General features: G+C 40.5%; 1 protein-coding gene across 14 annotated transcripts in view; it reads right to left on the bottom strand.

Annotated features, from left to right (window-relative positions):
• MAGI1 (membrane associated guanylate kinase, WW and PDZ domain containing 1) overlaps positions 1-13,816 on the bottom strand; it is a 720,361-nt gene that overhangs the window by 116,921 nt on the left and 589,624 nt on the right. For all 14 annotated transcript variants that reach the window (XM_043993677.1, XM_043993669.1, XM_043993673.1 and 11 more), the window contains 2 exons: positions 7,579-7,786; positions 862-944 (listed from right to left, as the gene is read on the bottom strand). In XM_043993677.1, coding sequence (XP_043849612.1) covers positions 862-944; positions 7,579-7,786 — 291 coding nt within the window. The remainder of the gene's footprint in view (positions 1-861; positions 945-7,578; positions 7,787-13,816) is intronic.

Here is a 13,816-nt window from a genome sequence, read left to right as displayed (position 1 = left end):
TACCTGAGACTTTCTCTCAGTTGATATACAGATACCAAAACTTGTCAAGGCCTTTCTTGTTTTTGTTTTGTTTTTGTTTCTGCAGGGCAATGAGGGTTAAGTGACTTGCCCAAGGTCACACAGCTAGTTAAGTGTCAAGTGTCTGAAGCTGGATTTGAACTCAGGTCCTCCTGAATCCAAGGCCAGTGCTTTATCCACTGTGCCACCTAGATGCCCTCGTCAAGGCCTTTCTTTAGTCCTAATGAGGTTATTCTGTTGAGAAAAATCTGACTTTTTAGAGAGAACTTTTGGGTATGTTAAACAAATCCCTCCAACTTATCTACTAAGTCAGAAGAGTTGCCATTTGGATTGGTAGAGGAACTTATCACACCAGGGATTCTTCTCAGTGATAAAACCACAGATTCTTCAAATATTTATGTATCCCTGGAGATGAGTGTGAAGCCATAGAATTAGGTGGATGAAAAGCTACAATGGGTCAGGGGTACAGAGAGGCAGTGGTCAATTCAAGTACTCATTGAGACCTATGAATTCTGGATAAGGTCCGTAAGAGTTCAAAGGAGTTTGGCTTAATCATTCACACAGCAAAAACGAAATGGATGAAAACAAATAATTGTCAAATTTATAATATACTATTAGATTGATATCCTATAGCTTTAGAATTCATCAATTACTGTATATATTTTTTAAAAATCATGATTCGGGAAAACTATGAATACACTTATAGACCAGACTCACAATATTTTTTTCTCTAAGAAGCAATTCCAACAACACAGATGCATGTTGCTTGCTACATTCTTTCACAAACATTTTTCAAACCTCAGCTACTATGGCCAAGCATAATGTCCCCTTATCACCCCTTACCATCATCTTCACATTCTTCCAGAGGCTTCTGTTGTTTGGTCAGGCACCGAGGGTCGAGCCAAGATGTTGTTTTTGTGTTGTGGCTGAAAAGCAAAGAGGGAGACAGGACCCTTGTCAATAAAGTGATGTTGAATTTGTGAGGAGAGAATATCTAGCTTTCCCTACTTTTATTTTATCAATCAATCAATGAATCAAGAAGAATTTAAGAACTTGCTATGTTCCAGGCACTGTTCTACAAGCTGGGCATATACCAAAAGGTAAAAACCCAAGCTCCTTTGAGGAGCTCACATTCTAGATGGGAGAGACAAACACATTGCCCTAATGACCCAGTCTAAAGTGCTAGATACTGTGTTCCATAAAAGGGATAGGGGTAGAAGTCAACTGAAGAAAACATTTGTAATAAATTTAATCTAAAACCCAAATCACAGCAGCAACCACAACAAAGAGGAAAGTGAACAAAGGGAGAATTATTTAACTCTTTTCCTTCCTTGGTGAGGTGAGGAGGAAGGAAAAGAGGGACTGGTCATGGTATTTGCTATCTTAACTCTCTTTCAAACACCCCTAAGGGAAGACTTCTGTCTTGAGGAGGTAACGGGTCTTTGAGGAAAAGCAGTTTGAAGCAAATGATGGACAAAATGGAGACCCAGGGTCAGAAAGACCTACTCTGCCATATATTGTCTGTATGACCCGTGTAGGGGTACATTCACTTAACCTCTCATTATCCCAGTCAATATTCTAAGACTTTAAGTTGAAGAAAGACCTCAGATATGCATTGGTAGGAGAAATTCCTCATCGGGAAGCATGAAATCATAAGAGTAGTTTTAAAAAAAATCAGTATAAAGAATATTGTAGGAACATCAATGCCATTAACATACTTTCCCTTAAAAGGAATGGAGTAGGGTATAGCTAGGCCGTGCAGTGGATAAAGCACTGGCCCTGGATTCAAGAGGACCTGAGTTCAAATCTGGCTTCAGACATTTGACACTAGCTGTGTGACCCTGGGCAAGTCAATTAACCCTCATTGTCCCTCAAAAAAAAAAAAAGAAAGGAAAAAGAAAAAGAGAGAGGGAGGGAGAGAGAGAAAGAGAGAAAGAGGGAGAGAGAAAGAAAGGAGAACTATACTCTCACACAGTCCAATTAGAATTAAAATGGTCTTTTTAAAAAAATAATAATATAGCTTGCATTTATATAGTGTTTTAAAGTTTGCAAAACTGCTTTACAAATACCTTATTTGGTCCTCAGAACAATTTGGGAGGGAGGGAGGTGCTTTTACTATCCTCATTTTATAGATGAGGAAACAGGCAAGCTTATTAAGAGACTTCCCCAGGGTCACACAGCTAAGAAGTGATTGAAGCCAAATCTGAACTCGGGTCTTCTTGACTCCAGGCCTATCCACTGGACCACCTACCTACCTGACTCTAGACCTCACTTCTTTTTTTTTTTTTTTTTTTGTGAGGCAATTGGGGTTAAGTGACTTGTCCAGGGTCACACAGCTAGTAAGTATTAAGTGTCTGAGGCCAGATTTGAACTCAGGTACTCCTGACTCCTGGGCCGGTGCTCTATCCACTGCACCACCTAGCTGCCCCTAGACCCCACTTCTTAATCCCCATGGGACATGCTGTAGAGTGAAAGACAAGAGCCCACTTCAGTTACTGATCAGGTCAAAGTGAAAGATTTCCCATCATTCAACTGCATGCAGATATTTACCAGATGTTGAATACATGCTTTCACATACATAATCTCCCCTGGGCACTGTCAACTCTGGAAGGTAGGTATTACCTCAAAACGTTTTGTGTGAAAATCAAAAGAGAAAATATGTGAAAACCCCATGAACAAGATTTGTATACTATACTGAAATTGGTGTAGGATTTCATTACTATGCGGGAGCTCAGAATTAGAGCTCCTTCCACCCACGCAGGCCAGGACCTTCTCTGCCACTCATAGGCGTAGAGAATTGTTCTGAGCACCAAGGTTTGGTGACTGGCCCAGGATCATGCAGCTAGCACATGTGTCAGAGACGGGACATGAACTTGGCTTTCCCGGCTCCAAGGGCAGCATCCAATCCAAAAGAACAATTAAGATGACTATTTCTTCCCAGTTCTATCTCACCCATGGGCTCAGTCTAAATATCAATTTCATCTCTGCAGAACCATTAGAATGAGATTCCTTTTAGCTGGGATATGTAGAGGCCTTTGCTATTTGCAGACTTGCAGCCTGTGCGTAGTGTGTGTGCATGTGCGTGTGCGTGTGTGTGTGTGTGTGTGTGTGTGTGTGTGTGTGTGTGTGTAGACCTTCTGACTTAAAACCAGGAGGTTGGACTTTGGATGAAAGGCCTGGTTATTTCCCTTATTATGCTGCATAGCAATTCTGTTGAAGAATGAATGAAAGCACTTTAATTCATTCTTGTACTTCAAAGACCCTAATGTCTTTCATTAATCTCAGACCTCTAGATTGCACTTAGAAACATTGCAGGCAATACAAAATTACCGTAATAAAAGGAGCTTAGCTAAAAAAGTTTGGGGAATTTAAACCCTCCAGGCCTATTGCTTTCCAAGGGGCACAGTCCAAACTGGATGGTTGTCACAGGGGCTTGATTCAGTCAAGGTTCAAATGCATTAGAAAAATCTCTCAGAAACATATTGGCCATAGTGGGAACACAATACATCTTTCAGCTCTCTTGCTTGCCAGCTTGGATTACATTAGCAGTACAGAATGAAGTCTGGTGTGGTTGAAAAGAACTACTTGCAGTCCAGAGATAGCACTTTCAATCCCAGGTTAGGGAACTTGCTAGCTGTTTAACTATAGCCAAGTAACTTTTCTGAGCCTTACTTTTTTTTTTTAATCCATAGAATGGGTCTAGTAATACTTACATTACTTATCTCAAAGGATCACTGGGAGAAAAGTATTTTATCAACTTTAAAGTGCCACATGTCATTAATATGAAACCACATTAGATCACAGCTTTAGAGGTAAAAGGGACCTCTGAAAGTAGCAAATCTTCTTGTTTTATTTTACCAATGAGGAAGCTAGGATCCACTGAGGCTAAGTGATCCACCCACAAGTTAAGTGGCAAGCTATGGAGGTCAATTATTTATTCTTCTGTCAGTCTTTGAGAGAGCTGCTGATAGGATGTATTAAATTGAATTCAACAAACAGTTGTTAAAGTGCCTACTATGTGCAGGGAATGCTGTTAGGCACTAAGGCAAAGGTGATAAAGATGGAGAGGTTAAGGTCTCTGTCCTCAAGCAGGGTTTTGTTTTTTTTGGGGGGGGGGGGGGGCGGGATGAGGCAATTGGGGTTAAGTGATTTGCCCAGGGTCACACAGACAGTAAGTGTCAAGTGTCTGAGGCCGGATTTGAACTCAGGTCCTCCTGACTCCAGGGCCAGTGCTCTATCTACTACGCCACCTAGCTGCCCCTCTCATGGAGATTTAAGAGGAAAGTCTGGGCCTTGAAAATGACTTCTTAAAGGTCGACATGAGTGTCCTATGGCTTGCAAAGTACTTCACAAATATTCCTTCATTTTATTCTCACAACCACTTTGGGAGGTGGAGGTTATTCATCCTCTTTTTACAGATAAGGAAACAGAGGCAGATAGAGAATAAGTGACTCATCCAGGGTCACCCAGCTATTAACTGTCTGCAGCTGAATTTTAACTGGGCGTACAGGACTCCAAGCCCTGTTCTATCCATGGCACCACCAGAGCTGCCATTTCTCTTTAAATACAGAAAAGACCTGAGAGTTGTTCTTCACCTTTGGGCAGCCTGGTGAAACCCTTCTCATAAGGATGGCTTTTTAAAAATAATTGAAGGAAATGCTAAGTTTTGACCAGAGGAAAAAGATACAAGTTTTCTCCCATGCAGGTTCACACACCCCACAGCTTCCACCCCTGTCCCTGGAAATTTATCTGTGGATCTCAGTGCTCTAGAGGTCACCTCATCCAACCCCTTCATTTTATTGTTGAGGAATCTATAGTCCAGAGGGGTTAATGGATCGAAAAGCAGTAGAACAGCCAGGATTTGAACCAAAGTCTTTGGATGCCAAATCCAGTGTACTTTCCACCACACATTAATCAATCAATCAATGAACACTGTCTCATAGTTCTTCTGTCATCAAATATAATTAATCCTTCAACACTGAATGGAAGGAAGGAGGGAGGAAGGAAGGAAGGAAGGAAGGAAGGAAGGAAGGAAGGAAGGAAGGAAGGAAGGAAGGAAGGAAGGAAGGAAGGAAGGAAGGGAGGGAGGGAGGGAGGGAAGAAGAAAGGGAAGGAAGAAAGGAAGGAAGGAAGGAAAGATCAAAAAAAAGATGGAAAGACAAAGAAAAACAGATACAGAAAGACAGAAAAGGAGACAGAGACAGAAAGAAAGAGAGAGAGAGAGAGAGAGAGAGAGAGAGAGAGAGAGAGAGAGAGAGAGAGAGAGAAAGGAGTCCCTGGACTCAGATTTATCAAAAATATAATTTTGAACCTAAGTTCTAAGATGATGATCAGTGTTTCAGGATGAAGGACACCATGAACCAAAAAACTCTTATTGCTCAGAAAGAAATTTCATTTAAAAATAAACAGCCAGGGGCAGCTAGGTGGTGCAGTGGATAAAGCACTGGCCCTGAATTCAGAAGGACCTGACTTCAAATGTGACCTCAGACACTTGACACTTACCAGCTGTATGACCCCTGGGCAAGTCACTTAACCCTCATTGCACCACAAAATAAACAAATAAATAAATAAATAAATAAATAAATAATAAAAATAAACAGCATGCCTCAAACACTACAATCTCTAATAAAGGTGGCACCTTCTAGTCCTCATCAGCAGCAGTAGTCAACTACTTGGTACAATTCTTATAATATATGAAGTCATCTGGACAATGGCAATGGCATGAGCCAAAGGCCAGCTCTGCTTATGATGGGTGAGCCAAGTACTTCCAATGTACTCAGGTTACTGATTTAGCATTAGCTCCCAGCAGCAAAGCCTTCCTAACCAAATATCCCTCTTTTCAACCTGATCTAAGCAAATGGGATCAAGGATTTTATGGAGAAGAGTTTTCTACATTAGGAAAACTTTCATGACACTGGTGCTATTTTGTATTTTTTTCCTTCCAAATGTCATTCTATTTAAATCAGCAAGTATTTAAGGGACATCTGCTCTGCACAGAGCACTGTCCTATGCACTGGGGGAGATGAAGCAGTAAGTCAAGGCCCTGTGACTTGGGTATGGCCTGATGGATATCTCATAACAGATACAATCCATGTTTAACTTATAAAGAGGTGCCAGAAGCTCAGACAGGTTAAGGGATTTTCCTAGAGTCACATAAGTAACAAATGTAAGAGGCAGATTTTGAACTCAGGTTTCCCAGACTTCAAGTCCACCGTGGGAGACAAAAACCATTAAAGGCACAGGCACTGATGTCTGAGAGCTCAAACAGGCATTGTAGAAGCCGCAGTATTACAATACCAGATCAACATCTAGACCCCACGTAACAGGTGATGCTTAGGTTTTGAGTAAGTGGGTCTTCTTAATTCATTGAGTGGTAGCTTTTTTTTAAAAACGTGGACCTGAGTTCATCAGGGTGGCCAATCCCCGTTTGGAACAGTCCCCAATAACTCAGATCAGCGACTCTGCTTTCACTTATAATTTTAAAGAGTTGTCCGGGGACAGTAAGAGGTTAAACGATTTGCCTAGAGTGACATAGCCAATATATGCCATAGGTAGGGCTTTGATCCTCCATACCCACTAAGCTACTCAGTAGCTGCATGACCTTTATAATACTCATGAAAAACTAGCGATGATTACTGGACAACTTGTCAATCCTATAAAAGCAACTAGTTGGCACAGTGGATAGAGTGCTGGGCCTTAACTCATCTTCCTGAGTTCCAATCCAGCCTCAGACACTAGCTGCATGATCCTGGGCAAGTCACTTAACTTGGTTCCTCAGTTTCCTCTTCTGTAAAATGAGCTGGAGAAGCAAATCACAAACCACTCCAGTATCTTTGCCAAGAAAACTCCAAATGGAGTCGTGAAGAGTCAAACATGATTGGAAAAAAAAAAAAAAAGACCGAACAACAACAGATATTACTCCTATCTAAATCTTGATAAAGCATCATAGATCTGGAAGTGTAAGCCGAGTCAGAAGCTATCTGGTGCAACTTGTTCATTTTAGAGATGACAGAACTGAGGCCCATGGAGGTGAAGCAACAGGTTCTGTTGGGGTGGGGGCAGATTTGAACCCAGGTGCTCTGAATCCTGAGTCACTGCTCTTTCCAATGCACTACCCTGCTTCCAGAGGATGAAGAAAAAGGACCAACATTTCTTTCCCTCTGCTTTTTTTTATTTGGGGGGGGTGGGGAGGGGATGATGATGGATTTCTCACAGGAGGCTGTAGGTGCCATTCCCCTAATAGCTAAACTATGTTTTCTACAAAGGGCTTCCTGATTCCCAAAGTGCCCAGTCATCAGTTTTCCACTGGAGGCCTTCTTTCTTTTGGTAAACGATTAACCTCATTCTCTCACAGTCTCTTCAGACTTAATGAAAAGATCAGAATGAGTTCTCTGTTCATTCTTTGGGTGAGCTGCAAAAGCTCCTGAAAAACCTCTTAAAGACATACATTTCTATCTGATCTTCCCATGCTAACTGCCCAGCAGTCAATCAGTTGGTTCCGACTTCTGCAGCCTCAGAAGACACCCATACACAGAGAGAAGAAGTGGGAGTATACTTTACTCTATAAAATAGACTTCTCCATTTTCGGTATAGGCCATCTCCCAATTCTCAGGTAGAGGACCTAAGTTTTCCTCTGCACAAAGAGGTAGGTATTGAGGGAGCTTCTGAGATGGTTCCGTGATGGGAACAGTGGTGATGCTATTATTCACAGACGGCAAGGTTGTCTCTCTTGTCCTAAGGGGATTGTGCTCGTCTTGTTCTCCAGAATCTGTGGAACACAGACAAAAAAGAAAAAAGAAAAGAAGCAGGGTAAGAGAAATTGCATTCAGTAACTCAGTGGCAGAAGGGGGTCTCAGACACCATGTAGCCCAACCCATATTTTTTTATAACATACCCAACAGGGGTGGCTAGGTGGCGCAGTGGATAAAGCACCGGCCCTGGATTCAGGAGTACCTGAGTTCAAATCCGACCTCAGACACTTGACACTTACTAGCTGTGTGACCCTGGGCAAGTCACTTAACCCCCATTGCCCCACAAAAAACAAAACAAAAACAAATAACATACCCAACAAGTGGCCTTCCTAGCCATTACATACATCCATTGAAGTAGAACTTATATCTCCTAAGGTAGCTCATGACTCAGACTCTAAATTAAGCTCTGATGTAAGAGAGTTTTCCTTCATATCAAGCCCAAATCTGTCTCTTTGCAATTTCTACCCATTGTGCTCTGGGGCCAAGTAGAATGACTGAGTTGAAGGCAACTCTCTTATCTTTGCTTTTTTAGGCTAAGTAATCCCAGTCACTTCAGCGAATATTCATGTCATGAACTCAAGGTCCTTCCCCATACTGGTTACTTCCCTTTGGATGTTCTCCAAGACTTAATAAGGTTCTGCCCAAAATGAGGAGCCCATAACAGAACACACCACTCCAGACATACCCTGACCAAAACTGAGTCCTATCTCCTCCACAGTCATGAATGCCACAACTCCCTTAATGGCTGATGGAATTCCAGCTTCACACAGGCTAGGCTTTAAAAATGAAAATAAAATCTTTCTGGGTTTCATTGTTTAAAACCGTTCTGGGCACTGAAAGTTTAATAAATGCTTGTTGACTGCCTGCCTGACTTACATTTTATTTGGCAGAAAGCATCAAAACGATCTGTCAGATCAGCTCCTTCAAAACGAAAGATGTTGGAAAATATATTCAGCTCCAATCTCACTCTCTCAAAACTTGGTTAGTTAAAAGGAAAAGAAACACCTTCATAACTCCAATTCCAAAGATTCTGAAGCAAAATAGCCCAGCAAAACACGACCTCCAGCTGCTTTGGCCTTCCACATGCAGGAGCTTTCTAAGTCAGAAGATTCTTTCGGAAGAAAAAAGTTGCTTTTGAAAACAGGATGAAAAGAAAGGGAAAGAAAGCACTATCGTGCTGCCCTCACTAGCCACTGTTTGCATTAGCTCATTTAAATATTTTTAGTAGATATTGGCCAGAAGGAAAGACTAGCTTATGAATTCTGATGGCCAATACAAACAAGAAAAAAATATGCAGACGGGATTTCAATGACTCAATTTCAAAGCTTCTTTCCGAAGGACAGAGGGAAACCTGTATCACTAGTTATTTCAGCGGAAGGCAGATGACTACATGCTGTCATTTAAAAACCAAAAAAACACAACCCAACCTTATTTTAGAGTAAAAAAAAAAAAAAAAGGAGTTGGATTCCAATCCTAGCTCTCATATTGTATTACCTCTGTGACCTTCAGCAAATTATTTGACCCCAATGGCCCATCATTTCTTCATCCATATAATGAAGCTGTTGCATTAGGCAGTTGCTAGGACCACCTTTTTCTTTTGCAATTGTATGCCCTTATCATGCCATAAATGTTATGACTTATTTTAGAATATAGTACTCTAAGCTAGCAAGTCTTTTTGCCTTCTTGTTTGGGGAGGCCACCATGATGTACAGAGGCTTGAAGCAAGGAGGGATTTCTTGACAATCATAGCTTTCTAAGAGTAGGCTGGATGAACTTCCCGAGTGGTCTGCCCTTTAGGGAGGTCTTCAAGCAAAAGTTGCATGATCCTTTTTCTGGTATTTTACATAGGGGACTCAGGTAGGTAAGCAGTTAGACCAGTTGATCATTTCTGAGATAACATTAAATTCAGCTCAATTTACTTTAGGTCAAGTCTTTATTGGGTCTTATGTCCAATGAGAGAGAGAGTGGTATGGTAAACAGAGAGCTGGCCTCAGAACCTAAAGACCTGGGTTCACATCTTGCCTCTGAAACACTGACTGAATGACCCTGGGCAAGTCACTTGATCTTGTAGGGGCCCCAGCCAAGCCTCTAAGATGTCAAATTTTAAAAATTATTATTATTTTCAACTAAAGAAATAAAACAAAAACTGTTGATAAAGAACAACACATTTCTATTAAAAACACTTGAAGGTATAGGTATAAATGGATTTTTCCTTAAATTAATATAAAGCATTTACCTAAAACCCTCAGCAAGAATTATTTGGAATAGGAATAAGCTAGAAGCATTCCTAGAAAGATCAGGTGTGAAATAAGGATGCCCACTATGACTAACATCATTCAATATTATGTTGGAAATCCGAGCAACAGTGATAAAAGAAGAAAGAGAAATAGAAGGGAGATGATATTATAATATTCTTGGAAAACCCCAAAGATGACAACTTGAAGACAAAGTCTTGATCTGTTTTGGTAGAGAAAGATCCTATGATGAAATCACAGATGGGGGAGGGGGGGGAAAGGAGGAGAGAAGAACAAAATAACCATGCTGTGTATATACTAAGGCAAAACAACTCCTGCTCTCAAGACATATACATATACATATGTGTATGTGTATGTATAAACAAATACACACAAATATAAACAATTAGTTTGAGCCTACATATAATATTATAGCTCCTAAAATCCACTTGATTCCTTGAAATGTTAAGTAGTTTATTTGAGAGAAAAAAAAAATTGGGAATTCAATCAGAATTGCTCTGAGCCTCCAGTCAGGAAAATTCCTAACATTTAGGTAGAATTTGGGCTCTCTGGTCTTGGATGAGACTAAAATTCAAGTTGCTGGGAAGGTTTGGCATTATATTTTACCATCTAGGAATAGACACACACCTAGAGAGCAAGTTGGGGAAAGAGAAAACCTTTTCTCAAGACTTGGTGATGTCAGCCTGTGTCTTCTCAAAAAAGGCACTTTTGGACTCAAGGCTTCCCTCTATACTCTTCTGTTGTAGCTTGGGTCTTAGCTTCTCTTATCCTTCTGCTGACTGCTCTGGGGCTGCTGGTTCTTGGCTTAACTCTGTATGACCTCAATTCTTCCTGTCTATCTGTCCAACCCCTTAGAATCTCTATCTGGTTCTATGATAAGTTCCTTTCCTTTTACACAAATTCTTTAGGACATGACCAGCTCTCTCACACAATGTAACGAGGTTTAATGGCTCCTTTAACTCAGTTTGGATTGAGTGAGTCAATTAATAAGGGGTGTTATCTAACAAAGGTAATTACTTTTAAGTGTGTGGAATGAGGAATGGATACTGGTGCTCTAAGCTACCCTAAATGTTGCTTTATATATTCTCTAGCATTGTAATAGATTGACGAAAATAAATGCTGGCATCCTGTGAATAGGTCATATTTTGTTGCTGTTGAGCGGTTTTAGTGTCCAATTCTCTGCGACACCATTTGGGGTTTTCTTGTCAAAGATACTGGAGTGGTTTGTCATTTCCTTCTTCAACTCATTTTTACATAAGGGGAAACTGAAGCAAAAGGGTCACACAGCTAGGAAATGTCTGAGGCCAGATTTGAACTCATGAAGATGAATCTTCCTGACTCCAGGCCAGGCACTGTCTATGTACTGAGCCACCTAGCTGCCCCTAGCTGCTTTATACATATTTATCATCTCATTTGAACCTTGTGACCATTCTGTGAGGTGAACAATATTATTCTCCCACTTTACATAAGAAGGGACTGAAGCTTAGAGATTCTAAGTGACTTCCTCAGGGTCACACAGCTGGTAAGTACCTGAGACTGGACTTTAGTCTCCGATTTGCCACTTCCACTGCACTAGCCCCCAAATTAAGTTGATTCAATCAATCAACAAGCATTTATTAAGCACTTTTGTGCCAAGCAGTGAATGAATTTAAAAAAAAATAAAGACTTTTTTCTATTTCTCCTCTTGTCCCTCCACCCTATTCTTAAGTAACCCTTAGGATGGTGATAAGGAATGAAGCAGCAATTTGACTGGTGTTGGGAATTCCCAGATAAGGAAACTATCTCTACCCTATGGAAGTTACCAACTTCTTTACAATTTATATTCTTGGAGAGGTCAGGGTTGAAATCCAAGGCTTCCTGGCTTCAAGGTCAACCCTCTAGCTGCCATTGACTCCAATTTGTACCTACTGCTTACAGATTACTAATTTTCTGAAAGGTGATCAAGGATCAAAAGAAAGGGTCCTTGGGGGCAGCTAGGTGGTGCAGTGGATAGAGCACTGGCCCTGGAGTCAGGAGGACCTGAGTTCAAATCCAGCCTCAGACACTTAACACTTACTAGCTGTGTGACCCTGGGCAAGTCACTTAACCCCAATGACCTCACTAAAAAAAAGACACAAAAAAAACCAAACAAACAAAAAAAGAAAGGGTCCTTGCATCCTTCTCCAATGTGTATCACAGAGTAGATGTACACGAGGCAATCAAAAGGTGCTTAGAGACACAACAGATGAGGAAAATAAAAGTTAATTGGGTATAGACTAAAGATGGAAATATGTTGATTCTAAGTAATTGCTCAGCACTGATTGAGATGACTTACTTTTAGGATTGAGGGGTGATTTGTTGGTTGACACTTAAATCTTCCAATGACCAGCATGTCTTACAGAGAAAAGAAGCCCCATATGTGGAGTATTAAACAACAACAACCATCAAGGAGATATAGCAAAGATGAGTTATCAGAAAATCACATTTCTGATTCTCAGTCTTCAAATGGCATTCATTTCCAGATTCCCCAGGAGGACTAAAGGTAACTAAGAGGGTTTTAGTTTGCTATAAAATACTGGAGAAGATAAAAACAAAATGAAGGGGTATACAACTCAGCTCTCTTTCTAAAATGCCACTTACCAATTAAAATGCAGAAGATCATTCCTCGTTTCTTCCCCTAGAAGAACTAGAATATTCAGATAGAGATGCTGGCTACATAATGGAGAATTTTAATTTCATATGGAAAATCTTTCCAACAATTGAATTACTTTTAAATTATCCAAATATTTTTAAAAGCACCTTGAATGCTCCCTTTGAGGTCAAAGTCCTAATCAATCGCTTTTTCTGAATGAAAACAAAAAGTTAAAAATTGAAGGCACTACCTCTGACATACAATAAATCCATATTATTTGAATTATCAATGAATTGGGAATTACATTATTCTCCCAGAACCTGACTTCCTATGAAATTGTTAGTATTTTTTTTATTATAGCACCAAAATCTACAGACATGATGAGCCAGAGGTCCCAAAATATCTCTCAAGAAAATACTTTTTATTCAATTTAATTAAACATGTATTTATAAAGTACCTCTAAATGTCAAAGGATAGATTTGAACTCAGGTCTTCCTGACTCCAAGTACAGCACTCGATCCACTGTATGACCTAACTGTAGCATCACTGACTATAGTCTCATCTCCTCTGGGGAACTTCAGGTGGTTCTGGACTCCACAGTCTCTCATACCTTACTGAGGTCATGAGTCTTTTCTTTGATAATTGATTGTAATCTCTTTGCAGTTGGGTAGTAGTATCTATCTGTATTGCTGATGCTTAACATGGCACCTTGTGTGTGGTAGATGCTTCAAACAATCAGAACTTTAGGTTTTGGTAGGTGTGCTGGTCCTTCCCTATAGTTGTGTCCACTCTTTGGGCATTTTATTGCCTAGAGTGGCAGCAGAATGAAGGATTCAAAAATGGAGCCGCCATGATGATGCCTAGGATTTCACATGAGGATAAACATGGCTTCCATACTCCCCCAAACACATCTGCTGATCATTTTGATGTCCAGAGAAGAGCTTAATCACACACACACACACACACACACACACACACACACACACACCGCCCCCCCCCATCAGTTGTATAGCCCTAATCATTCTACAGGCATTTTGTTTGATGCCAGGTAGTGACAGATTGTTGGCATCCCCAGATCTGCCCTTGAATACAAGAGCAATTTATTTGGCATTCCATACAGGAAGGGAATGAACACACTGGAGTAAAAGAAATACAGGAATACAGTGTTCATTCAGTTAATG

The sequence above is a fragment of the Dromiciops gliroides genome, chromosome 1 (genome assembly GCF_019393635.1).
Source record: "Dromiciops gliroides isolate mDroGli1 chromosome 1, mDroGli1.pri, whole genome shotgun sequence".
Taxonomy (NCBI): Eukaryota; Metazoa; Chordata; class Mammalia; order Microbiotheria; family Microbiotheriidae; genus Dromiciops; species Dromiciops gliroides.
This window is presented reverse-complemented; position numbering and strand designations above follow the sequence as displayed.